We start from the raw sequence: 25,327 nt of genomic DNA on the forward strand, positions 1-25,327 counted from the left end.
CTAAAGTAATGTCACTTTTTTGATGCCCTGTGTGGCTTTGTTGTAGAATGCTCACCTACCATGTGGGTGGCCTGGATTCAATTCTTGACTGATGCAATCCCCCCCTCCCCCCTTTCTTAACAAAGGCGCATGTCCAATGAGCATTTACATAAGGATGAAACATATAATTTATAATGATTTTTTTAATTCACACAACCTTGTTCAAATAACTTACAGGAATGTAGCCAGGTGACGTCTTCGACATGAGCACACCCTGCCATTTTCAAGGCAAAACTGCACCAAGTAAGCACTGCAATTCAATTTAAAACCATGATTTTTAGAGGATCTCCACAAAGATAAAACACACATTCACTCACTCACTATGTAAACACTAGTACCACCACACACCAAAGATGACCAACATCAAAAGTTATCAATAGCATTATTAAGGAAGATGTTGGAATTAAATTAGCAACCAACCTTATAAATAGAGATGGCAGTTTTTGTTTAAACTCTGTATGGAATCCTGCGCTCTCACTTGTCGAAAAATAGAGGGAGAGAGTTAATGCTACCTCACCCACTGATTAATTTCACTATCATTAACTTCTGATGTCAGTCATCTTTGGTCTGTCATGACGGTAGTGTTTACTGTGTGTGTGTGTGTGTGTGTGTGTGTGTGTGTGTGTGTGTGTGTGTGTGTTATTTTTATGGAGTTTCTCTGAAAACCAAGTTTTTAATTTTATGGAGTTTCTCTGAAAACCAAGGTTTTAAATTGATCTGCAAAGCGCTTTCTTGCTGCAGTTTTGCCTTGAAAATGATAGGGTGTGCTCCTGCCGAAATATTGGTGGTAGTTGATGATGTCACCTAGCTATAATCCCATAATTTATTTGAATACTGTATACACAGGGAGAAACTATGAGGTGCGACAATAAAGTGATGAAACTGATGTGGAAAAAAATGTTGTTTACTGTTTTAGTCAAGTTTAGGGTTGTCTCCTTCATAGTAGTTCCCTTCTGATTGCACACACTTTTTCCAGCGCTTCTGCCATTGATGGTATCATTTCTGGAACTCATCTTCTGTAATATCCTCCACGACCCTTGTCACAGCTTTTTGGAAATCTTGTGTTGTTTGAAAATGGTGCTCTTTGACTTCTGTTTTGACTCTTGGAAATAGAAAAAAGTCGCACAGAGTGATATCTGATAAATAAGGTGGCTGTGGTAGTACTGAAATTTGTTTTGAGGTTAAAAATTGCTGTACTGACAGAGCAGTATGGGATGGTGCATTATCATGATGCCAAATCCAATTATCAGCAATGTTGGCACGGACACAAAGAACTCTTTTACGAAATCTTTCTAAAATTTCTTTGGAGTAATATTAGTTAAATGTTTGTCCGGGAGGCACCCACTCTTTATGAACAATTCCCTTGGAATCAAGCACGCATTTCACTTTTGACTTTGACATGCGAGCTTTTTGTGATCTGGATGATCCCTTTGAGCATCACTGTGAACTTTGGTGTTTTGTCTCCGGAACATACTGAAAAAACCAACTTTCATCACCAGTGATGGATTGATTTCCGTTTGCTCTAACAGATCGGCTGCCACATTTTTCAGTGTTTCTCACTGTTGTGGTGCGAGATTTTTGGGGACCATTTTTTCACAAATCTTTCTCATACCAAGATCTTCAGTTATTATTAGACAAACCGTTTTTTGACTGATATTCAGTTGTTCTGCAATAATTTTCACGGATAATCTTCGATCAGATCATACGAGTACATGCACCCGGCCAAGTTGACATCCATCTGCGAGGTTGATGGTCGTCCACTGTGGTCTTCATCTTCAACATTCGTTCTGCCTTCACTAAACATTTTACGCCAACAAAAAACTTGAGCTCTTGACATAACCTCCTCTCCAAAAGCCTTCTGAAGCGTACCGTAAATTGTCGTCACATTTTCGCCCAATTTAACACAGAAAGAAATGGCATACCGTTGAGCAATATTATGCGGTTCCATTTCGGTGACGAGAGACACGGACACCTGCTAACTTATTACAGCACAACTCACGACTGAGCAGTTGCATCGATGTGCCGCTTGGAATAGAAGCAGCTTATAGACCAAGGTCAAAGATATTGTGTCTACGCAAGCCTACAGGGTTGCCACATCTTGGAAAGAAATTCAGTCTCAGTACTTTATTGTCACATTTTGTATGGTCTCATATTAAGTAATTTTATTGTTGGCTGATGCTTTGTGCAGAAGAAATGCTACTTATTTGTGCTGTGCTGCACTATTCATACTAGCTGCCATAGTTGGTCATTTGATGTTGCAATTGAGTATGAATTTGCATGCTGCTGCCATCCAGTACATGCATGCTGAGCATGTGCATCTTTCATGAAGAACATATACCAAACTGACATATCACATTCCACGCATTGAGAAATTCTTCAGTTTGACGTGTTCACTCTGCATTTGGAACATCTTGAGGTAACACTATTGTTATTTTAGTTTGAAAATAAGCCACCAGAACTATGCAATATCAATTCTTGCACATCACATTTCATATTTATTTATGCCTTTCTTTCACCTGGCAAGATTAGGGCCTTCAGATGCTCTCTTACATCTAACTGGACTTCCTCAGCAAGTTAACTTTACAATTTGTGTGGCACATGAAATAATGATATGCAAGGGGGTACCCAAAAGAAACCAAACTAATTTTTTGGTGGGCCGAGCTTTTGTAGTACCACATTTTGCTACTAGGAGCGCAAAGATTGAACATTCGAGAACCGGTAGGCAGAGTATACGGACAATGCTATGCGGAAAACTCTAGTGTTTGAGTGGTTTTCCCATTTCAAAAATGGCAAAATATCAGCTGACAACAAACCTTGTTCTGGTCGCCCTTCTATGGCCTCAGCACATAAAAAACTTGAAAACATTCTTGCAATCATCAATAAAGATCGACAATGGACCATTGAAGAATTGTGGAGCTGATGGGAGTGACCTGGTGGTGAATTGTGACAGAAGATCTGGAAATGAAAGGGGTGACAGCCAAATTCATGCTACGACCGCTGACTGCCTCTCTCTCTCTCTCTCTCTCTCTCTCTCTCTTTTTTTTTTTTGCACTGTCAGTATGACGTGTGAAATCACTGACACACCACAACAAAAGCACATGTTCAAAAATTAGCAGAAAGAACATATGCACAAATGTGTGTTCTCATGTCCACATATTGTCTTACTGTTTTAGCTGTCTGCTACGCACCCATTTCTTTGCTTGAAATTTGTGTTGCATTTATTGTGGTGACAGGTGAAGTTTGTTTGCAGATTTCACGAGGAGGGTACAATGAAATTGAGGATTTTATGCTTGGTAATCTGCACTGATAAGGCTGGCAATAAAATTTTGTTAGGTGGCAAGTTTCTTAAAGCAAAGCATTTCAGTGTGATTATTCCTGAAACTGAGAAATACTTAAGGGAGGTTTCAAATGTTCTGCGACAGCTACCTGATTTTCAGTACATCATTTGTATTTTACTTTGTAAGGTCTTTACACAACTTCCATATTTATTTATTTATATATATTTTTTTGCATCACCAGTATCCTTCATTTCAATTTCCAGTAATTTGTTAAGGGGTTCCACCTACTCCATCTTTTCTCTTGCTCAGATACTAGGCTCCTAAATTATTGTGCTATTAAGTTACAGAAACATCAATATTTGTATAGTTTTTGTATGCACTTTTTAAAAATTCATAACAAAGTGAGGTAGCACAGTGATTAGCACACTGGACTCGCATTCGGGAAGATGAATGTTCAATCCCATGTCTGGCCATCCAGATTTAGGTTTTCTGTAATTTCTCTACAGTCACTTAACGCAAATACAGGGATGGTACCTTTGAAAGGGTACAGCCAATTTTCTTCTCCGTCCTTCCTGAGCTTATGCTCCATCTATAATGACCTCATTGTCGATGGGAAGTTGAACACTAATCTCCTCCCTTCTCTAAGTTTGTAGGCTGCTGCTCTTCTTTTGATTTATCTTATTTTTCACACTGATATGATCAGAGACTATACTTGATGCTCTGGGCATCACATTTCAAATTTTTATTTAAATGATCTTTAGAAATGCCATTCAGTAGGACTTTTCTTTGTGTGTAATCATCTATAAATTTCAGTGTGCTTTCTCCATTTGAATAAATTGCACAGGCATAGTTGCACTGTAGGAAACATCAGAGCATGTGTAAAGTTGAACAGAAAAAAGGTATCATGTGGTTGCACCTATAGATTCTTGATATGTGAGAAGTACTGATGACACTAGTGACTAAGAAACCTATGAGGTAAACAGTGTGTGAACATCACATTGCCCATCCGGTTGCATTCATCCTAACTGACTGTACAAAGAACTGATATGAACAAGCAACCAAATGTTGCACACACATCTTATGCAAGTGTTCACTCTTTATTCTGTGTTGAACTACATCACAGTAGTAAAGCTTAGAGAAGTCTAAAGATTGTGCTGATTTTTGTTTAGTTTGAGGTGAAAATATTTTTCTAAATTTTTGGATTGCATGTAGGCAGAAGAGATTTTCTGTGCAAGCTGCAGTAGTTTATTCCTCCCAACTTAGATGCTCATCCAAGATTATGTTTTTTACCATTTTTTTGAAACAGTAATTGGATACCACAGAGAAGTGTTGGATAGATTGTTTCACAAAAAGTCCACTGATTAATTTTAAGTGAGATATGAGGGTGACCTGTAACTTCTTACTTTAAGACCCAGGAGTTGTTCCCATTGTGACACTGAACGAAGATTGTCATTCATACCTGACATAGCAGCAGCTACATTCTTAGGGGTGGTACTTTTGTACAACTGGCTATCATTAGTGTAAAAGTGGTAGTTACAAAGGTGAAGCACAAATGAAATATCATTTATATACAATGAGAAAAGCAATGGCCTAAGGACAGAACCCTGGAGGACTCCAGAGTAAACTTTTCCATAGCGATTTCTCTGACCCACAGATGACTTGTCGACATTTGTTTCTGAGATGCTGTTGAATCACAGTATTGCACTGTTTGAAAAATTCAGCTATTTTATTTTAATAAGTTACATACTGAAATCAACCATATCAAAAGCCTTGCTGTAGGCCAGCAATGTTAAAACGGCTGTTCATGATATATTTGATGTCATGACTCACTTTGATTAAATTTCTAAAGCTTGTTGAGAAGAACTCACAGGATTATGATAGTGAACTGAAAACCTGACTCATTTAGTTTAGTTAACCTCGCTCAGGGTTAATTTTCAGTCAATTAACCATTTAAAAATGCAATGTAAACAGCCACCTCATATTTTCAAATCTATTATCCAAATAGTTATAAGGTGCATTCTGCACAGAATTTGGAGGTAATAAAGCCTCAAACTGTATAAGCTAACAACAGCATAAGTCAGCCTCCCTTACAATCTATCTGTAAATTAATTATGTTTGCAATACATTCTCAGTGTTTATATAAACACAGCCATGCCAGGGAAACCCAGGAAATACTGGAGCACTTTACGCGGGAAAACACTCCACAATCCTTTGTTTTCAAGATCTTTTAAAGTAACATCATCATCATCATCATCATCATCATCATCATCATCATCAGTGAGAACTGAACAGAATGTTTAATTTCTGTAACATGGAACTCAAATTCTGTACAGTATGAGTCATGCTGTGATTTTTGAGAAAAATCTATCATGAATTATCAGAAGCTAGTCTTCCCCCTTTTGGCGTCCACTCTAGAAATGACCTCATCAATCTGTTAACATAATCTAACAATGAAAATAATCATTTTTTGACAGTTTTTGAAGGGGGAGGAAGAGAGGTGAAGGAAAAAGACTGGAAGGGTTTAGGAAAAGGGGTTCAGTTCTTTTCCTTCACTCCTCTTCCTTCGCCTTCAACTCTTCTGCAGGAAGTAGGAGCCAATGTCTCTGGAAGCTTGAATAAGTTAAACATTTTTGTGTGTGGTTGTTCTCCTACTGCCACTTGGCAAGTAGTTCCTTTTAATCTATCTAATAACATTCTGTTGACATTATCTTAATAGCCTGAGACCCTAACTTTCAGCACTTTCCAACAATTTATGTCATTCTGTATCTCATGAGAATTGGCTGGTATCTCCTTCTCTCACAGTTACAGTTTTCCTTGTTATCCTTTAACAACTTTCACACTTCTGGAAGTCTCTTCCTGCAACATTAAATTGCATAATTATAATTTCCTAGAGTATGCGATACTTACAAGTCTCCTAAGTTTTCCTCCTGAGTTACTTTCTTCAACACAGTCCAAATACTGATCAGTGAAAGATGAAACAAATACTTTCAGGGCACAGGCAGCCGACACATATGGTAACAAACGCCATTGCTGAAAAAGAACAGAGTCTGTAGATAGTTAGTGAGCTTTTTATATAAAGTATTTTCAATTATTATAAACACACTAATAATCTCAGGTCTTAATTAGTGTTTGTAACTGAATAATAACACACAACCAAATTAATGTACACCATTCAGCAAACAATAATCTCTCAGAAACGAAGTACCAAAAATGTTCCTTTGATCATAAGTTGAACATGCATCCAAATGCCCACTGCTGAAAAAGAAAATTGCATGCATCAGCTCTTTCATAACCTTAAGTCACTATCATACTAGTTTCATGCCTCCACCCTCCCTCCCCTCCCCACCCCTTTCAAAACTTTACTTTTAGGTATTATATATAACTTTTAGGTATTATATATGAAAACTCAAAGCATTGTGTTTTTCTGTGGATGCACGGGCTGAAAATATTTTCCACTTTTTAAAACAGACTAGAAGTGACAACTTTTAGTCAGTTTTATCCACATCTACTACATGCCAGAATGTTATTTTCATTTGGTGGATAGGCTGGAGGTTTCGAAACTTCCTGAGTCGGATGTGGTGAAGACTGCGACTGGATAAGCTCCAGGATGCTGTGTTTGTTTAGGGAATTGAAAGGGACATAACAAAGATTGAAAACAATGCTAGATTTCAGACAAATCCATTTTTAAGCTATATGACACCCACAGATTTCCCCCCAACACACCTCCCTTTCCCCGAACGCACCCGAACGCACGCACCCGAACGCACGCACACCCACACGCACACCCACACCCACACCCACACGCACACCCACACCCACACGCACACCCACACGCACACCCACACGCACACCCACACGCACACCCACACGCACACCCACACGCACACCCACACGCACACCCACACGCACACCCACACGCACACCCACACGCACACCCACACGCACACCCACACGCACACCCACACGCACACCCACACGCACACCCACACGCACACCCACACGCACACCCACACGCACACCCACACGCACACCCACACGCACACAAATGTGTACTGTGTGTACAACTGATGATAAATTCTGGAACAGTGGAGCGACTATAGGGACATGTCAGCAAGTGCCAACATTCAGTTACTTTGCAAAATTTAGGATTCATATCATTCTGAAATATGATGACAAGCACTTTCCATGCATACAACTTCTTTCTGCATACATGCATTACCTTTGTACTTCTACTGGAGATTACCTTGAAAATATTGACAAGCTTTACCTAAGCAAGAAACATACTTTTTTATTATTATACAACTGTCTCAACTTGTTGTGTCTCACTGTCCACCTTCACACATAAATGTACAAATTTTCTACAGAGTAAGGTAATTTGGCAGTGAATCAAACAAACCTGCAACTGGTACTCCAGGATAGGAAGTTCCTCATTTTCATCAGGGCCAAACTGCTTTCTTATTGCCGAGTATCTTACAGCAATACAGACAGAGTGACACAGTGTATTTGCGCTTTCTTGCATTATACCAACTCGTCCTGCAGACAGGTTTTCTAAAGATGCACCTGCAATATTACAAAACTATGAACTTCCATTGAATGATAGTGCTTCACCAAGCAAGGAAGCTTACTGTGGTGAACATTAGAAAGATATAATTCAGAAAATTAGTTATCGCCATCAGTTTCATTGTTATCAACATATGAAGATAGAACAACGGAACCAGTACATTGCGTAAGCTGTAGCATGGTCATTCATGACGTCAAAATCAAAATTAATAGTGAATATGATAACTAATATGTGGGTAATCTCGGGGACGGAGAACTTAAAAATGAAGCAAAAAAGTGTGTGTGTGTGTGTGTACACTTTATTAGTTACAGACACTTTTTGTTGTTGCATATTTACGTCTTCTTGTTTTCAGATTTTCATCTTGCGTCTATAGGTATTTTCTTTCAAAATGTTGTCTTCTGATGGCTAAATCAAATGCTCAAGGTGTCTACCATCAGCTCTTGTAAAGGGACATCCTCCTCTAGCATTACTTTTCCTCAACAGTAGTAATTGGTATCAGTAATATTTTTCGAGTTTTGAGTAAGTCAATATTATGCCAGCTGTTTTTTCTGAAAAATTTTATACACTATATGTTCTAGTAGAAGCTAAAATTTATGTAAAGGAATTACTTTATTTTCGTTGTTACAATCGGCATGGTAATAGCTCTGAATGTACAGTTAAAATGGTTTTCTTTTTTTTTTTTTTTTTTTTTTTTTTAACATTTGAAATTGTGAAATATTTGGCACACTTAAAATTTCAATTATTAATTATGCAGTCCAGTACTGTTTACTATGTTTACTTATGGATTCATTTACGAAATAATAATCAAACTTAATACAAATTCATTTGCCAAGAAAAATTATAAAACCTATGGAATATTGTTATTTCCGCAGAGTGAGGGAGTAGTAAACATGCCTTTGATGTGATTGGATGTATTTTTGGTGAACGATGTAATCTCGGCTTTGTTAATTGGAAAATTCATAAGACTGTGTGATATACTAAAATGTGCCAAAATAAATTAATGTAAAAACAAAAAAATCTACAACACTCTTCAAAATTATTGAGATCAATTGAACCATGAGAACATAAGATGTGAGAATTTCAGCTTCAAGAATCTGACCCCTAGACAAGAACAACTACAAGAAAAGGTAAGTAAACTATAAAGTTTATTGTAATCTTACTCCTGTCAAATCTTCAGAAAAAAGCTTTGCACACTGATGAACAATAGCAGCAATTAGGCAGAAGGGATATCTAACATGTTTCTAAATGCTGCATCATGGCCTGTCTTGCTCGCTCAGTTGTATCTGCTGAAATCCTTCCTGAACATATATGCGAACAATGCCAACATTCACAATAATCTTTAGTACACAATGTTCTTTAAATGCCCCTCAAGATCAGGAGATTGAGCAGGCAAAAATATTGCTGCCCTGTGATCTATCCATTTAATTGGGAAATCCTGATTTACAATTGTTCTTGCTTGAAGAACAAAATGAGATGACGTCGAATCATGTATGATCCACATGTGTAGTGCATCTTTCAGCAAAAAATTTAATTGTACCATTAAAAATTCAGTGTATGCTGTTCCAGTCAGTTTTTCACAGAAAATCAAAGATCCAATTAATCTCTCTCTAATTATGCCAGCCCATAAGTTAATGGTAAACTGTTGTAGTTGTCTTGTTTCCAAAACTGCAAAGGGATTCTCATTCATCCATATATGAGTGTTGTAGAGAGTATGCACTCCAATACTTATGAAATTTGCTTCCTCAGTGGATAGTATGGCAGACAGAAGGGTTAGTTCTGAGAGCACATCTCCAGTAACTGAGTATAAAAAGTTTTTCTTGATGGCAAATCTGTTTCAATATGACCTTACTCTCTTTGAAGTTAGTGTGGATAAATCAGTCGCTCTTAACACTTCTCACACTATACCATGATTCACAGCCTCAGTTTCTGCTATTTCTCTGGTACAGCTGTCATTATTGTCTTCAATATGATGAAGTACTCGATCATCTAAATCGTGTTCTAACATTATTTTGTCTTCCACAATGAAATAACCTTTTCTCAAAAGAACTTCTTTCCACAAGCCATTCATGTATTCTTCGAACAGTCTTACTTTAATGTACAAATGCCTGGCTTCAACACTTTGCAATTTGCTAGTCCATACATCAAGTGTATCTCCACCATGTGCTGATTAGAATACACTATAACCAGGGATGTGCAGAACACATTAGTTTAATATGAATACGGCCAAACTAACGTCTCGCCTGTCACTTTAAGTCAGAGACAACACGTCACTCTCCAGATGAAGTCACTAATGCATGCTTGTTCAGTGGTGCCCTTCTCAGAAATAGCTGATTTGATTCCTATTATATGTGTGTGTGTGTGTGGGGGGGGGGGGGGGAGGAGGAGGAGGAAGAGGAGGAGGAGGATATGCAGGACACTAGTTCAATAAGAACTGAAGAGTAAGCTTTCACACCCAATTGTGTTTTCGATACTGAAAGGATTGGTTCATTTACTAGCACCATGACAACTAAGACAAACATAGTAGGGCTTAGACATAACACTTCCCAAAACAATCTACATTTGAAAAGAAACAATACCTGCAGGACCAGGCATGACATTTCAGGGGGGAAAAATAAAAAACCAAAACGTGTTTGTAATCAAGGAAAAATAAGCCAATATGTACACTTAAAAAAACGTGGAGGAATTATCCAACTTGGACAGAAATTGGTAGATGTTCAGACTAACAAATGATTACTATTACAGAAAGATTGAATGATTTACTCAAGAGAAAAAGCTTCACAAACTGAGGAAGTCAATAATGTATTGCTCCACCCCAGGCCCTCATGCAAGCACTTATTTGGCTTGGCACTGATTGATAAGAGTTGTTGGATGTCTTTCTGAGGGATATCATGACAAATTCTTTCCATCTGGCAAGTTAACTTGTCGAAATCTCTAGCTTGTTGGAGGACCCTGCTCATAACGCTCCACACATTCTCAGTTGGGGAGATGTACAGCAACCTTCCTGGCAAGTGCAGGCTTTGGCAAATCACAAGACAAGTAGCCATTTGTGGTTGGGATTGTCCTGCTGAAATGTAAGACCAGGATGGCTTGCCATGAAGGCCAACTAAATGAGGCACATAATGTCATCAACATACTGCTATGGTGTAAGGGTGCCGCGGATGAAAACCGAAGGGGGCCTGCTATGAAGTGAAATGGCATCCCCCAACTACCTATGCTGGTTTCCAGGTTATTAGAGGGCAATAGTCAGGCTGGTATACCAGCCGAGGATGTCTCCAGACACATTTTTGCTGGTCGGGGCTGAATTCCTGACAACAGTGCAAACACACTTGTTGGTGTATAGAGATCAACAATAGTCAAAGCAAGGGACACTGTGAGCTCAGCCCCCTTTCTGTGAACTTTTGTGTTAATTGTCCTTGTGGTCACTGAAGCATCAGTTGCATTTCAAATTTATGATAGTAATGAATCTGGGGTTCTAAGTGTGTCTCTGATGACTGAGTGGTCTTCACGTTCTGTACTCTCTCTTACTGTCCAGCATTACATTAAACAGATCCTGTTGGAATGCATGGTGGCTGCTGCATGTGTTGGTGGCCCAGAGTTCCCTCTTATGTGTGACAATGCCAGGGCCAATGAGGCGGGCATCACCATTGTTGTCCTGCAAAGCCAGGATATTGAAGCAATGGACTGGTCAGTGGAACTCCTGATCTAAACCATGACGGGAGATGGTTTACTGACTTGTTTGTGGTCTGTGAATGGATACCACACATTGACGTCCACAGATTTATAGGGAGCATACCACATACGGGTAAGGCAGTGATAAAGGCTCATGGAGAACATACATGTTACTGAAGTTCTCCAGGTCCAACGGAAAGCACCCAGGACAGTATGATGAATGATGGTTTGCACTATGTTTTCAGCACCTGTCGAACATTTCAGTTCTTGTTATGTAAATGAACACGGATGTAATAATGTTTTGTTGTGCACTTCATTTGTGAAAGGTAAAGGTATAATTTCGTAATATACCCAGTCCTCAATTATTGCTCAGTTGAGCATGGCAGATGCCCAAAGTCATGTTCCCCTAATTCTTTTGAGGAGTGTATTATTACATTGTTTATAATAAGTGTGTTGATTTCCACAGCAACTCTTTAACATCTGTGGTCAGTTATGGGGAGATGACTGTCAGCATTTGGCTATAGTAGCTGCAAGCAATGCCAGAGATCATATAATCACTTAGTCTGACCTTTTACCAGTAAGCCATCTGGGTCTTTAATCAAAAAATCAAAAATGTTGGAAAAATAACACAGAAACCTCATTGCTTCCTAAGAATTCCTTATACAGTAACCCCCATTCTTTAATTATAAATCATTAACCAAACACTTTGCTCTGTCTGGTACACTGACACTGTAACAACCACTGCTGACAGTGGCACCTCATACACAGTTCAGAGAGGGCAGATGTTACAGTTCATAAAAGGAAAACCACCTCACCTAAACTAGTGCTGACGTGAAAAAAGTATAGAATAAAATTGTGACAAAGTTATGTGTGAGGATGAAGTCATGCAGCAGGCAAAGAATGACTTTATTGATCACAATGTATGTGTAATGTGTTTTGGAATCATTTCCATCTTCAGAAATACAATTGCGAAGATAACAGAAGGAAAGGTGTGTTACCAGTTATGTGCATAACATTAGATGACAGGCTACCTAGCAGTAACCACCATTCTTTAATTTTAAATCATCAACTATGCATTTCATAGTAAACATTTCCAAAAAATTGAATACCATCTCTTAAGCTTTAATGTACCATTGGTGAGGAGGACATCACAGATGGAACACAAGTTCCACAAAAAATGTGAACCACAGGAAAAAATTAAAACTGATGAATATGACTACCAAGCTACCAAAAGCAACAAATTATCACAATATCTCTTGTTATGCACACATCTAGTAATGCTTGTCCTTGTGCCAGCTTTGCAATTGGATTTCTGAAGATGGAAATAATTTCAAAACACGTCACACTTTGTGAAACATATATAGTTAATGTAAGCTTGCGCAGCCAGTAATTAGCTAAACAGCTACAACCTATGGAAAACACCACTTCCCCATCTTTCATCCTCAATAGCAATGGATATCAGTCAGGCCATCTGACAGCCACTAAAGACACACACCACTGTTGCATAAGAAATGTCAGGAAGCAATGTGTTTCAAAGTCATTAAGACTGAAAATGTTTATTTTTCTGCAGATTACAACACATTTCAAAATTTTGTTTTTAGCTAATATTTCAGTTTAAGCAAACAAGAAATGTGGACGATGGGAAACAAAAAACTGACGAATATGATTACTAAACTGCCACAAGGATATCACAGTTTTAAATGCAGAACAGTAAAGAAAGCAGTCCTGGTCTTGCTTCATTGCTCCTTTTGTCTCAATGAAAAAGAAAACATCTGTGATTTACACATTAATGTAATGTAATTCTGTTAAAAGTTACTAGCCTAACGTAATTCAGGTTTTATAGGATTACAAAGTTTTATAAACTAAAGCAAAATGGTGGAAGAAACTGTACACAGCGAAAAAGTAACATGAATTCAATTATGTAACAATAAAAGACCAAGTAATATAGAGACCACTGCAGCTAAATATGAAACTACAATATCTTTTCTAGAACATAACCTGTTATGATAATTTGTGAACAATTTATCTAATTTTAAGCAAATTTCCTAACTTGACTTCATTAGGCTGCAGTGGAAATCAAACTGACTACTTAGCAAATAGGTAATTACTTTTTTTGTGAAATTTAACATTATCAGATTAGCCAGTTACCTGCTTGCATAATTATTGAATAAAGTCATTACATCCCTCTGTAGTTTGCAGGAGAGCACTTGAAGATGAAAACAGTTGAACCTCACCTAATAGTTGCTGTGGGTTTGTGAAAAACGTTTCATACTCTCCTTCTGGTGTTACATCACTAACTCTGTTTAGTAGATTTTCTCTTGGAATTCTGTAATTCTGGAAAATGATGAACCTAGAAAGGGTACGATTGACAGATTAGGGAAAATAATATTTAAATGAATCAAACTACAATGCATCAACAAAAATCTGATCTGGGCAGGTATAGAAGCTTCAGATCTTCAGTTTAACAGGAGTCATACTAGAGAGCCCCTTAATATGAGTGTGGTCTGGAGGGCTTCTGGCAACCTACCCATTATCAATTCCATTGAGACCAATCTTCTCTCCCATGTCACCAACTATGATGCCTGTGTACGGCATCAGTGTCTTGGGATTCCGGATGGGCACCATGAAAGCATGAAGACCATGGCAGACACCATCAGCAGTGACAAGTTGTGCAAATAGGACTGCATGTGTGCATGTCTTTCCTGTGTTCACAATATAAAAAGGTCATAATTAGAACACGCATGAGTTTAAAATATTACAGCTTTAACAATTTCAGAAATGAATCCAAAATAGTGAAAGGAAATTTTATACAAGAGACTTCATACATTTTAATACAGCTCTGATAACATTGAGCCATATAAACATGAGAGATTCAATAATCAAAGGAAGATCAGCCTAAAGTAAACAACTATCAAAAATTACTTGTGTGTTAGACTGTGTAACTATTATGTTCCATCATATTATTACTGTTTCTCATGCTTGGCTAATTAGTTGTACAAAGTAGCTGAGTCTGCACTGTAATATTAACAATATTAATTAAAAGTGTAAAGTGCTACTCCATATGGAGATGACGTGTTGAGCTCTACACAGGCACAACAAAAATACTGCTACATATGAGAGTAGGCCAAAGTCGTCTTCAGAAAAGGAAAACACACACGTATTCACTCATGCAAGCACACCTTACACACACACATAAGCACTATCTCCAGCTGCTGCTCCAACCAGAATGCAACTGAAATGAATCAAATGGGAGCAACAATTCGGAGTGGGGAGCGGAAGGGAACAGCTAGCAGGATGCAGGTGGGGGAAGAGGAATCAGCTCTGCCGTGCGGAGCACGCAAGGACTAGAAATGGCAGGACAAGGCTGCAAAATGCAGAGTTGGGAGGCTGTGGTGGTAGTGGTGGTGGTGGTGGTGGTGGGTGGTGGTGGTGGTGGTGGGGGCTGATAGTAGAGAAGCAGGGAAGGACAAGAGACCAATGGTGGGTGCACTGGCAGAGAGCAGTGCACAATGAGGGTGAAGGGACATGAATTGTGAGAAGATGATAGTCCAAAACAGTTGGGTAGATGGTGTGAAGACAGTATGTTACCATAGGTTGAGGATAGTAAGATTTCAGGAATGGCGGATGTATTGCAAGGATAACGATTACCACCTGCACAGTTCAGAAAAGCTGGTGCTGGAGGGGAGGATCCCAATGGTCAGGGTAAGACAGCCATTTCAATCAAGCATCATGTTGTGTGCACCTGCATGTTGTACCATAGGGTGGTACAACCCCATTTGAATTCTCATTAATGTGGACACCAAAAATTTTTGATGTTTCCACTGATTTCTTCATCCTGTGTTACACATATCATTGGTGTAGCATCTCTAAATGTGCAGAGCAGAATATGTTGTGTATTTTTGAAACTGATATTAGGCCATTCACGAAAAACCACTCAATAATACCTTTATGAACTTTATTTACCATTTCTTCAGTTGCTATATGTATGTTTTGATTGATTACAAAACTAGTGTTATCTGCAAACACAACAAATTCTGCTTGTTGTATGTTAGACAGATAGTGTCATTTTGTTGTAAAATCTGGTGACTAAAGGTGAAAATGGCATTCTCAGTTGAGCAACTCTTCTGAGATCCAAACTGTACTTTACTGGTGATCTTACTGTTGCTCGTGTGGGATACTGTTCTAGAATACATGACCACCTCAAAAATTTTGGAAAATGGTGTCAGTAGAGAAACAGGTCAGCAGTTATTGATGAATCTCCCATCACCCTTCTTATAGAGGAGTTTAACAGTGTCATACTTTGATCTCTGTGATTAATTAACATTGTATTTAACATTAAAAATGTAAACTGTGCAGCATTTCAAACTGCACAAAGAGTTGAAACCTAGGTTTGTTCTCCTATTACTTATGACATAAAGTTTCAAAACTTTAATTTTCTCATACGAGGGCTACCCAGAGAGTAATCATCATTTTCAGGTATATAGGAAGTAGTGAAGGAAATGGAACAGTTACTATAAAGACTCATGCAGAAGATTAGTGACTTGGAGCTACAGCAGTAGAAAGGTCGCACTGCTTTTCATTTGCCTACAGCCTCTCTTCAAAATGAGCACTGCTGAAAATTCTGTCAAAAGTGAAATAGGAATTTTAGTAGCAAAGCACTTCTATGTTCTTGACAATTATCTGTCATAAAACATGTGCAGAAACCAAAATGCCATAGCTGACCCTCTGTAAACAACAACAATTAGGTTGAGAAAATTAATGAAAACAGACAAATTCCTTCAGTATTTAGCTTAAGTCTATGGTGCCCCAAGTTCTGTGCTAGAACCATAAAACTCAACAGATTACTGGTTCTCTATAATCTCTTTTCCATTACGGTACAGGAGAAACAGGCTTTCTTAATACAATTGTGTGCTAATGCGGAGGCCAAACAATAGTCTGTGATTCGGGTCATAAAATCTCATCAATAAACCAGAATCAACATGCTTTTAATATAAAAACCAAGACAAGCCAGCCAAAGTAACTGGTACCATTTATGAACTGTTTTTACTACATTTATGGACAACAATCTCAGCCTGGCAAACTATCGTCAGGTGAAGAAAGATGTTTTGGAATACCCAGCTAAACTCGAAGCCCTGTAACTTCCACAGTACTTTACGGACATGGAAAAGTGGCCTTGATTGTGACAAAGAAGTTTACGGCAGTATAAGAGTCTGGCTGGTGTCGCCGATAGCAGAATTTAACACAAACGGAAATTGTCAATTAACTGAGACCTATGATAAATGCTTAAATCTGAATATCGATTATGCAGAAATATAATACAAAGTAGTTCATTCAGTGAAAAATTTTCTTTAACAATTCCACAATTTTATTTTACCCTAAACAGTTTACGTTCCAGTTAGCTCATGCGATACATTGAATTCTGAATTCTTAAGTAATGAAGAATGTGTAGACAGAAATCAGGCAATTCTATCTTACCTAAATTTCCAGCCCAGCATTTTGCTGCACGAAAATCAGGGGTATGAATTATAAATTCTTGAGTGGAAGGATCGTATGTTGCAGTTGTCCTCATTTTCTTTGTATTGCTTCCATGTTCAACCTCTGTCAATGCAAGGCAGCTCAAAATCTGTTGGACAGACAATGAAGCATAGAAACGAAGGGAAACAAATTTTTTTACTTACTTAACATTAATATTTCAGTACAGTGTTATTGAAAAGACGACAATAACAGTTAACAGAAGTTACATTGCAGAAATGCACTTATTACAAACAGAAAGGTCAGATAATAAGTAAACGGCTGTAACAAGAATAATATTTGGCAAGTACACACACACACACACACACACACACACACACACACACACACACACACACACACACACATCCATCTTATGGAAGCCATTCTGATTAAAAAAGTATCCATGCTATATGGAATTATAATTCACCATTCATCTGCTATCTCTTTGAAACCAATGTTAACACAAACATTTTTAGGCAAGTCATTTTTAGGCAAGTTAACTTTTATTTACTGAAGAACTCCAATTGATTAAGTTCATACTATCATAAATTTTCTGTATGTTCTTTCAATCTGAACAATTTTCCCTGTATGCTAAAATTAGTAATTCACATCAATGGAATATATTTATATGTAATTGTACATTATTCTGGTCGTTTAGAAATGTACCAGTGAAAAATATACTAAATTAAAAGTAAATGTATGTACTAGAAAGTTTTCCCTCATTTACTGTTACTTTTATCTATGGCAATAATTTTTAAAAGTGAAAAATGCCAAGTTGCACAATGCTTTGGTGTCTGCAATAAAAAATAGCCCCCCTGCCCCCTCCATAAAAAAATCCGTCCTGTAGTTTTCTCAGTAAAATGGTCAAAAGTTTGTAGAAAACGGCTGTAACATATCACCTGCAATGAGACTACACCTAATACAGCATGGTAGTTTCCAACTAGCTTATCCCTTCATTTGTTTTCAGTTTTCCAAAGGCTTCCTTCTCCCACTCTTCAATTTGCACTTAAATTTCCACTCTTAATTTTGTACATCATTCTGCCTCCATTTTTTCCACATTGTACATTTCAATTTTGTATGATTTTATGTTCCAGAAACAGAAACTGTTCCGGTGTAACGACAAGTGACAGCACGAAGATGCAGAACGTAAGAGCAGAGAAGGCTGTGAGACAATGTCAGCCAATAGTTCGCTGACTAGGAGTGCACCACAACAGGAGCGGCCTCCAGCCTCTAGCCGAAGAGAATAAAAGTGCCACTCCTGCCAGTCTTGGCTGAACAGTGCAAGACCCATCTAGAACAGAGCACTAGAAGAGCTGTTACTTGTGGTCCATATCCATTACTTTTAGGGACACTATATATAGCAAAAAACATTGATTATTTGCATGTTGCCAATAGCCTGTGACACGACATTGTAAACGAAAGTGTTGTCAATCTATTTTACTGTAATAAAAACCATTAATGTGAATTGCTTGAATTGTTGTTATAGCTATCCAAGTAGGCAGCATCCTTTAGACATTCTATAAGAGGTGAGTAGGCAGGACCCCACAGAAACTACCATTTTAACACAAGTTTGATGGAGTTGTCATTCAAAGTGGCTAAATTTCTTACCATGTGGAAATGGCATATTCACAGCACATCACATACTGCCACTGTCGATAACTGAAATGTTAATGACGTACGGAAAGGTCTGGTTTAAAAAATTATGAATTATTTATGAGTAAGAAAGAACTCACTGTAAGGCAAAAGCACTGCATTGTTGATAGGAACTCAAACAAAAGGTAAGGAGCTTCATCAGCTTTTGGAATGCACTTCCTTTGTCTAGCAATAGGAAGTGTGTGTGTGTGTGAATGCGCGCGCATTCTTCCTACAGCCATAAAAAGGAAATGCCTTCCACAAGCTAGCCAAGCTCCATAGCTTAAGTTCATCTTTATTTGTTATTTACCATTAACATAACGGAACAGGCTTTATGGCTTATACATTTAAAAACGTTAAACATACAAGTTTTAACATATGTTTGGCATACTTTATTACATGCTCAGTCACAGATATTTATACTTAATTATATACATAATTACAAGCATTTATACTGAATTACCTACATAATTACAAATATATAGCTATATATTTTCAGTTTTAAGATATGTTACCATGGGCGAGGAAACATTGATAAACAAAAGGCGTCCTCATGTATTTAAGCAATGGAATGTCCAGGCTCAAATATCAAGTCTTTACAATGTGTCATCTTTATAGTGAATGGCAATTGTCGTCCTGTCTTTCATAGGAATCACAAGTTTTTTATATGAGTTAGCCAATTAATGGGAGGTGCTATACCCTTCCATTAATAATGGGCTATTTTCTTCCATGGTTGTGCAGCTCGCTGCTCATAGAGAAGTGCCCCAACAACATGGATTATTGAAGAAGAATGGACAAAGCTTTCATATGAAATATGATATTTACCTGATTATAAGACAACCATGAATATAAGTTGACCCCCCCCCCCCTTTTTATAAAGGTTCCTTGAGAAAATTTTATTTTTAACTTATTCTGACTAATCAAAATTACAAACAGTTTCACTGACATGAAGTATTTTCTTGAAAATGTTAATATAATACCTATTCTCAACTTATTAACAATATCAGATTGGTACTTGCAGTAAAGATGACCCACTCAGTTGCAGACACGATCAACAAAAAGGCTGTTACACATAATAATTTTCAGCTAAAGCCTTCTTCAGCAAAGAAAACACACACACACACACACACACACACACACACACACACACAAAAGCGCACACACCCCATGTACACATGACAGCTATCACCAGCAGCTAGCTCTAACTGGAATTTGACTGGGCTGCTTGTTGTTGCATGTGTGTATGGAGAGTCTTAAGAATGAGTGGTTAAAAGCCTCTGTGCACACTGTACATCTTCTCTTCACGGACCTAATGGGATTGATACATAGTGAGCTGTACAATACTCCTAGGCTCCTCACCAGTGTTGTCACAAGTATCCCTAAGTGAAATTCCCTGATTTCCAGACAGCTTTTAATATCTTCCCTTAACAAATTTTGAAGTCTTAAAGGTAAGTAAAGACGTAAGTTGACAATCCGCCACTGCAGCTACGATGAAAGAAACAATAGTGCCAAATGAGGAAATACATAAATAAAACTTGTAACAGTGTTTCCTAATGTGAGAAAAATCGTAAGTACTAACATCAACATCTTTTGTAATGAACTGTTTTTAGATAGAAAAAGCAAGCCAAACGGTATGTTTCATTAAGACCATTGATGTTATTTTATTTCAATAAAACAAAACACATTTGGTGATGGAATCCACAATTCCATGGAGTCGTAAAACAGATTCAAAATATCTTCACTGATTTCAGAAATAACATCAGAAAAAATAGGCCTCTTGTAAGAAGTGTATAAAGCAGGGAAGAGTTGTGTAGAGCAACAATATAGGTGACCGCCAATAAAATGTTGGTTCTACAATGTTCATTATTGTCGGTTATTACCCACTGTGTCACATCTATTACTTTACAGGTATTATGTGATTTTTCTTTCACAAAATATTTGAATACACAGCAGACAAACCGCCAACGACTGCCACAATTTTCTTCTTCTTATTGTCCATACTTTCTAATATATAAACCACTTTCACAGTGCCAAAATGTACTAGAATAAATAAAATGTTTCTAAAACACCACACCTTGCAACACCTCTGACAAGTCGAGAGGCACTGCACTCCTGGGTCCGTGGACAAACCATAAAAATCGACTGCATTACACCACACACAAACAGATCCAGCCTGTGGGCAGGTCGGTGAAACTAGATCTGATGGGCAGGACCTACACATTAGTGGGAAACAAAGGACTTTAGATTGGAAGGCCCAATCTGTTAGGAATACCCACAGAAATAGCCTGTGGTTTTGGCTTGTCAAGGAAATCCACTAGTGTTGTCAGCTATACAGAAGTCACACACAGCATGTTTTTGAAATGGAACTGCGGTGATCAGTCCATGCTACAGATAATTTGTGCTAATATTGAGAAACAAAAATAGTGAGGACAAGTAGCAACTCACTGTAAAGATGATTGCTGAGCCACAGACAGGCACATAGATAAGATAATCACACTCCTACAACTAAATTTTTCACCATAGCCTTTGTCAGAAAACAAGAGCATGTACACATTCGCACAATCACTCAGTGATGATGCAAAATGTCTCAGTAAATAAACAGTTTCATTTACTGCGACAAAACCGAGATATTTCCAGTGTGTTTTTTTTTAATTCAAATTTCCTTGATATTTCCCAGACAGGTTTGAAATTTCCTGATCTCCCTGATTTTCAGAACCTATGGCAACCCTTCTCACTTATAAAGTAGCTCTCTGAGCTTTGTATGTAGGCTTCTGTGGAATGGTTACTATCTATCTTCAAGAGCCTGTTGATTCAGGTTTTTCAGCATCCCCATGATGCTCTTCTACAGTCAGTCAAACCAGTGACCACTTTTGCTGACTTCAGAGTACCACACAGCTATGCAATAATCTGGGGTGGATTGTACAAGTACTTTGTGACTGCATTTTCACAGTATCCTCCCAATGAAGCGAAGCCTGCTACCTTCTCTATTATGACTGAGCCTATTTGATCATTCCACTTCATATTTTTTCAAACTATCACATGTGGGAAATTGTATTTATGCACAGATTCTGTGTTTAATTGTTACCGTAGTCAAATACTTCTTTAGCCCCCCCCCCCCCCCCCCCCCCCTCAGTGTTGTGAGCAAAGTAATTAATTTCAAGGAAATTGTTTCATGGCTGCTACCAGTGAGATAACCTGCTATGCGTTGGAATGTACCCAGTATTAAATGCAGCTGCAGGTGTAATAAGCATTTCACTCCTCCTGCCACCTATTGATGACTGCACAACTGCAGCTATGGCTTCAGCAGTCAAAATAAAATATGAGTCACAATATTGTAACAATTGCATGAGTGACCATATGTAAAAGATATGTAATAGTATTTAAAATCTTCTTGACAGCCTGAAATGTGAAGAGTGAACAGCTATCATTCCATCAACAACAGCAAAGAGCAGTAGCCACGAGGAAATGAGTGGGTTAAATAACACAGGTAATGTTAAAAAATGCATGTGCATCGACTCTGGGGTTGACCTTTGTGTCAAATATCGTGAAAGAGTGTGCTCCACCAAGATAACTTCATAAATAAGCATTAAGACTTATAAATAATTAGAAAACAACAATTAATACAACTGGTTTTTTGCTCTACAATTGGTGCTGACAATTCATGGCAAATAAAATCATTCAGGACTAAAATGCACACATGCACTGTGCTTCTACAGCACTGTGGCATGCCCAGCACATAGCAGTGGAATGGTTAGGGCTTCAGTGGCCGGATGGGGCAGAACACACTTAACCAAGAAATCTAAAATAAAAGAAAGAGAGCAAGAAGTTAAGCATCTAACTAACTGATAAACTTTCTTCTCCTGCATGAGACAATGACAGTGAAGCTTGTTAATATCAACACAAATACTGGTATCTTCTTCTGCAAATGGCAGATCTACAAACAAATCTAAGATAAATCCATGGACATTTGCATGGCCTCCTCATATGTCTGTATAAATCTGTTTGCTTGGCAACAAACATAAAAATCATATCATATAGCCAAGATTCATTGATGGCATTTCTGCAACTGGGATCAGGGACAAGAATACTTGTCCTCATTGATCTGCAGCCCCAACACCTACAAACCGTTTTACTTGGTCCCCTCCTACTCAGATAGCCACAAACCAGTTACCTTGTTACCTAACCCTTATTTCTTACCCTCTATCTATCCCTATACCCTGCCTAATCCTCATACCATTCCCTGCTACATCTTGTAATGCGTCAAACCATCTTCAGTCTGAAAAAAGTGCATCACTTCCCTGTATCGCCTCAATTTTTATGTGCTACGGGAATGAAGAGTTTGTTAAGTTGATTATACAGTTTTTCTTATATTTTTGTGTTAAAATGTTATAAATAAGTGACACCTGATCATCAAGAAAAGCTGTGCCGTGTCAAGTCAGTGAGTCTGCTAAGCCCAGCTGACTGCTGAATCGCAGCATGCGACAAAGATAACAACCACGATGCAGCTGGCCGCAACAAACATTTGCCGGCAACTGCCGAGAAAAAACATTTATTGTTAAAGAGAGAATTATCATGATATGTTTGTTCACAGAGAATGGTTCTTTGTTTGTCCTTTTAAAATCTAAATAGTAGTATCCGAGTATTGTTCAAGTACTGAGCCTTGAAAGAGATCCTCTCATGAGTATGATGGGATTGGCTCACACGTATGATACATGAGTTAGTCTGCAATGGGGATAGAACTCCTGTGTTTTCAAAGCAGTTCTAAATCATTTAGAAAGGTATTTTGAGAAGATTATCAGTTTGGGAAGAAAATGATTATTTCAGCAATTTTGGCAGAGTATAGACTCGCCAGGTATAGGAAAAGCTCTAATTTATTGAAGTGCTAGATTAGTTTCTCTTATGTACAATTAATGGTTCACTGTGCTGCCTAATAGCCACGCATTTGTAGGCAAACCGTATTTCAATATTTTTGGGAGATTTTCTGTTCGATGGTGTACGAAAAGAAACGTGTTCACATATAGTTGTTTGGTTATTTTGTGGTTGAGGATTAAAGCACACACTAAGGGATAGTAGCACTGTATTGCATTATTGTGGTTGTGCAAGTGTACACAATGACTGAGGGATAGTGGATTAGCAATATTTGGTTAGGATTTATTGTATGACTTCAGCGTGAGCATCGTAACATAGTAAATTCCAGAAATCTCGTTGTATGCACTGAATGTGTAGTCTACATTAAGAAAAATGGTTGTCCTATGTAATAGTTATTTATTGAGAAACACTTTGAATTTTGCTGAGAATTTGATAGCCCCTAAACGACAAATCAAGAACCATTTATTAGAGAACACACAAATTTTCTCTAAAAGATATAATTGAGGGCTGGGTTTTGAGTTTTAAAGATTAGTAGGTTGCAGAAGTCAATGCCCAAAGTGTTGAGTTTTGTTTGATTATTTTAAGTTCATATAGTTGAAAAGTGGCGCTGATATTTAGGTTTTTTGTTTCACTTCTTTTTATTGAATTTCCGCTTTTTGGGGTTTGGAATAGAGCACCCGCATTCGTAAAATAAAATACTGACTTGTACCTGTAAACAACCAAACTCTTATCTTGAATATATCTTTCCATAACAAAGTAAATCTAAAGGCCAATAAAGTAACAGACTGGAATATTGGTAAAAGCAACATTCAACGAAATTAAAGAGAAGGAATAGTATTGTTCGGTTAATAGCTTGCAATGACAAGAAAGGTAATTAATCTTTATTTAGACAGGAACAGCAACTTTACATTTTATTGAAAACTGATTAATTATAAATGAAAAGATATTACAATTAAATCTGAGAGGTTGAGATTGATGACATGGTTTAATATGACAAAATTTCAATAAAGTTAAGGATATTGGTGTGGCAAGGTGCTACTTATAGAGATTATCGTTGATTGGCAAAAAAAAATATTTCTTTGCCTTTTGAATGTATTCTCCAATTTACATAAAAATTTACAACATTCACAATGGTTGCTTGTATACTTGTATACTTATTCATTGAAGCTTTAAAAGAGGAGCAACTACAAGAGACAATGGATCTATAAGAAGCATTCATCAGTTGTAAACGAAAGCTGTCATTTCTGGTACCTACGCTGTCAAGAAAGTGTTTAGTTGTGTTGTCAGAGTACACAGAGTAAGCTTCACAATAGGTTGCTGTTTTTGGTAAGGTAAATACATCATTCCTACTACCTGCAAACGCTTGCATTTAATATTTTTTTGCTGACTTATACTAGCATTGGTGGCAGTTTATCTTTCGAACTTAGTGAATCCTGGTAGCCACATGTGTCGTCATAATTAATATCCAGGTAGCTGCCACTGAACCTATCATACCACAAAAAGTGTTAGTGTGTCGATCCTTTTGTACATAGTGTTGTCGTAGCGAGCTGTAGTGGGTGGTGGTGGTGGTTAGTGTTTAACGTCCCGTCGACAACGAGGTCATTAGAGACGGAGCGCAAGCTCGGGTGAGGGAAGGATTGGGGGAGGAAATCGGCCGTGACCTTTCAAAGGAACCATCCCGGCATTTGCCTGAAACGATTTAGGGAAATCACGGAAAACCTAAATCAGGATGGCTGGAGACGGGATTGAAGCTGTAGTGGGGATT

General features: G+C 37.9%; 1 protein-coding gene across 5 annotated transcripts in view; it reads right to left on the reverse strand.

Moving 5' to 3' along the window:
• LOC126345263 (peroxisomal acyl-coenzyme A oxidase 3) overlaps positions 1-25,327 on the reverse strand; it is a 193,869-nt gene that overhangs the window by 14,134 nt on the left and 154,408 nt on the right. For all 5 annotated transcript variants that reach the window (XM_050002087.1, XM_050002089.1, XM_050002088.1 and 2 more), the window contains exons 5-9: positions 17,023-17,170; positions 14,075-14,249; positions 13,782-13,897; positions 7,714-7,877; positions 6,225-6,347 (exon numbers count right to left, since the gene is read on the reverse strand). In XM_050002087.1, coding sequence (XP_049858044.1) covers positions 6,225-6,347; positions 7,714-7,877; positions 13,782-13,897; positions 14,075-14,249; positions 17,023-17,170 — 726 coding nt within the window. The remainder of the gene's footprint in view (positions 1-6,224; positions 6,348-7,713; positions 7,878-13,781; positions 13,898-14,074; positions 14,250-17,022; positions 17,171-25,327) is intronic.

The sequence above is a fragment of the Schistocerca gregaria genome, chromosome 1 (genome assembly GCF_023897955.1).
Source record: "Schistocerca gregaria isolate iqSchGreg1 chromosome 1, iqSchGreg1.2, whole genome shotgun sequence".
Taxonomy (NCBI): Eukaryota; Metazoa; Arthropoda; class Insecta; order Orthoptera; family Acrididae; genus Schistocerca; species Schistocerca gregaria.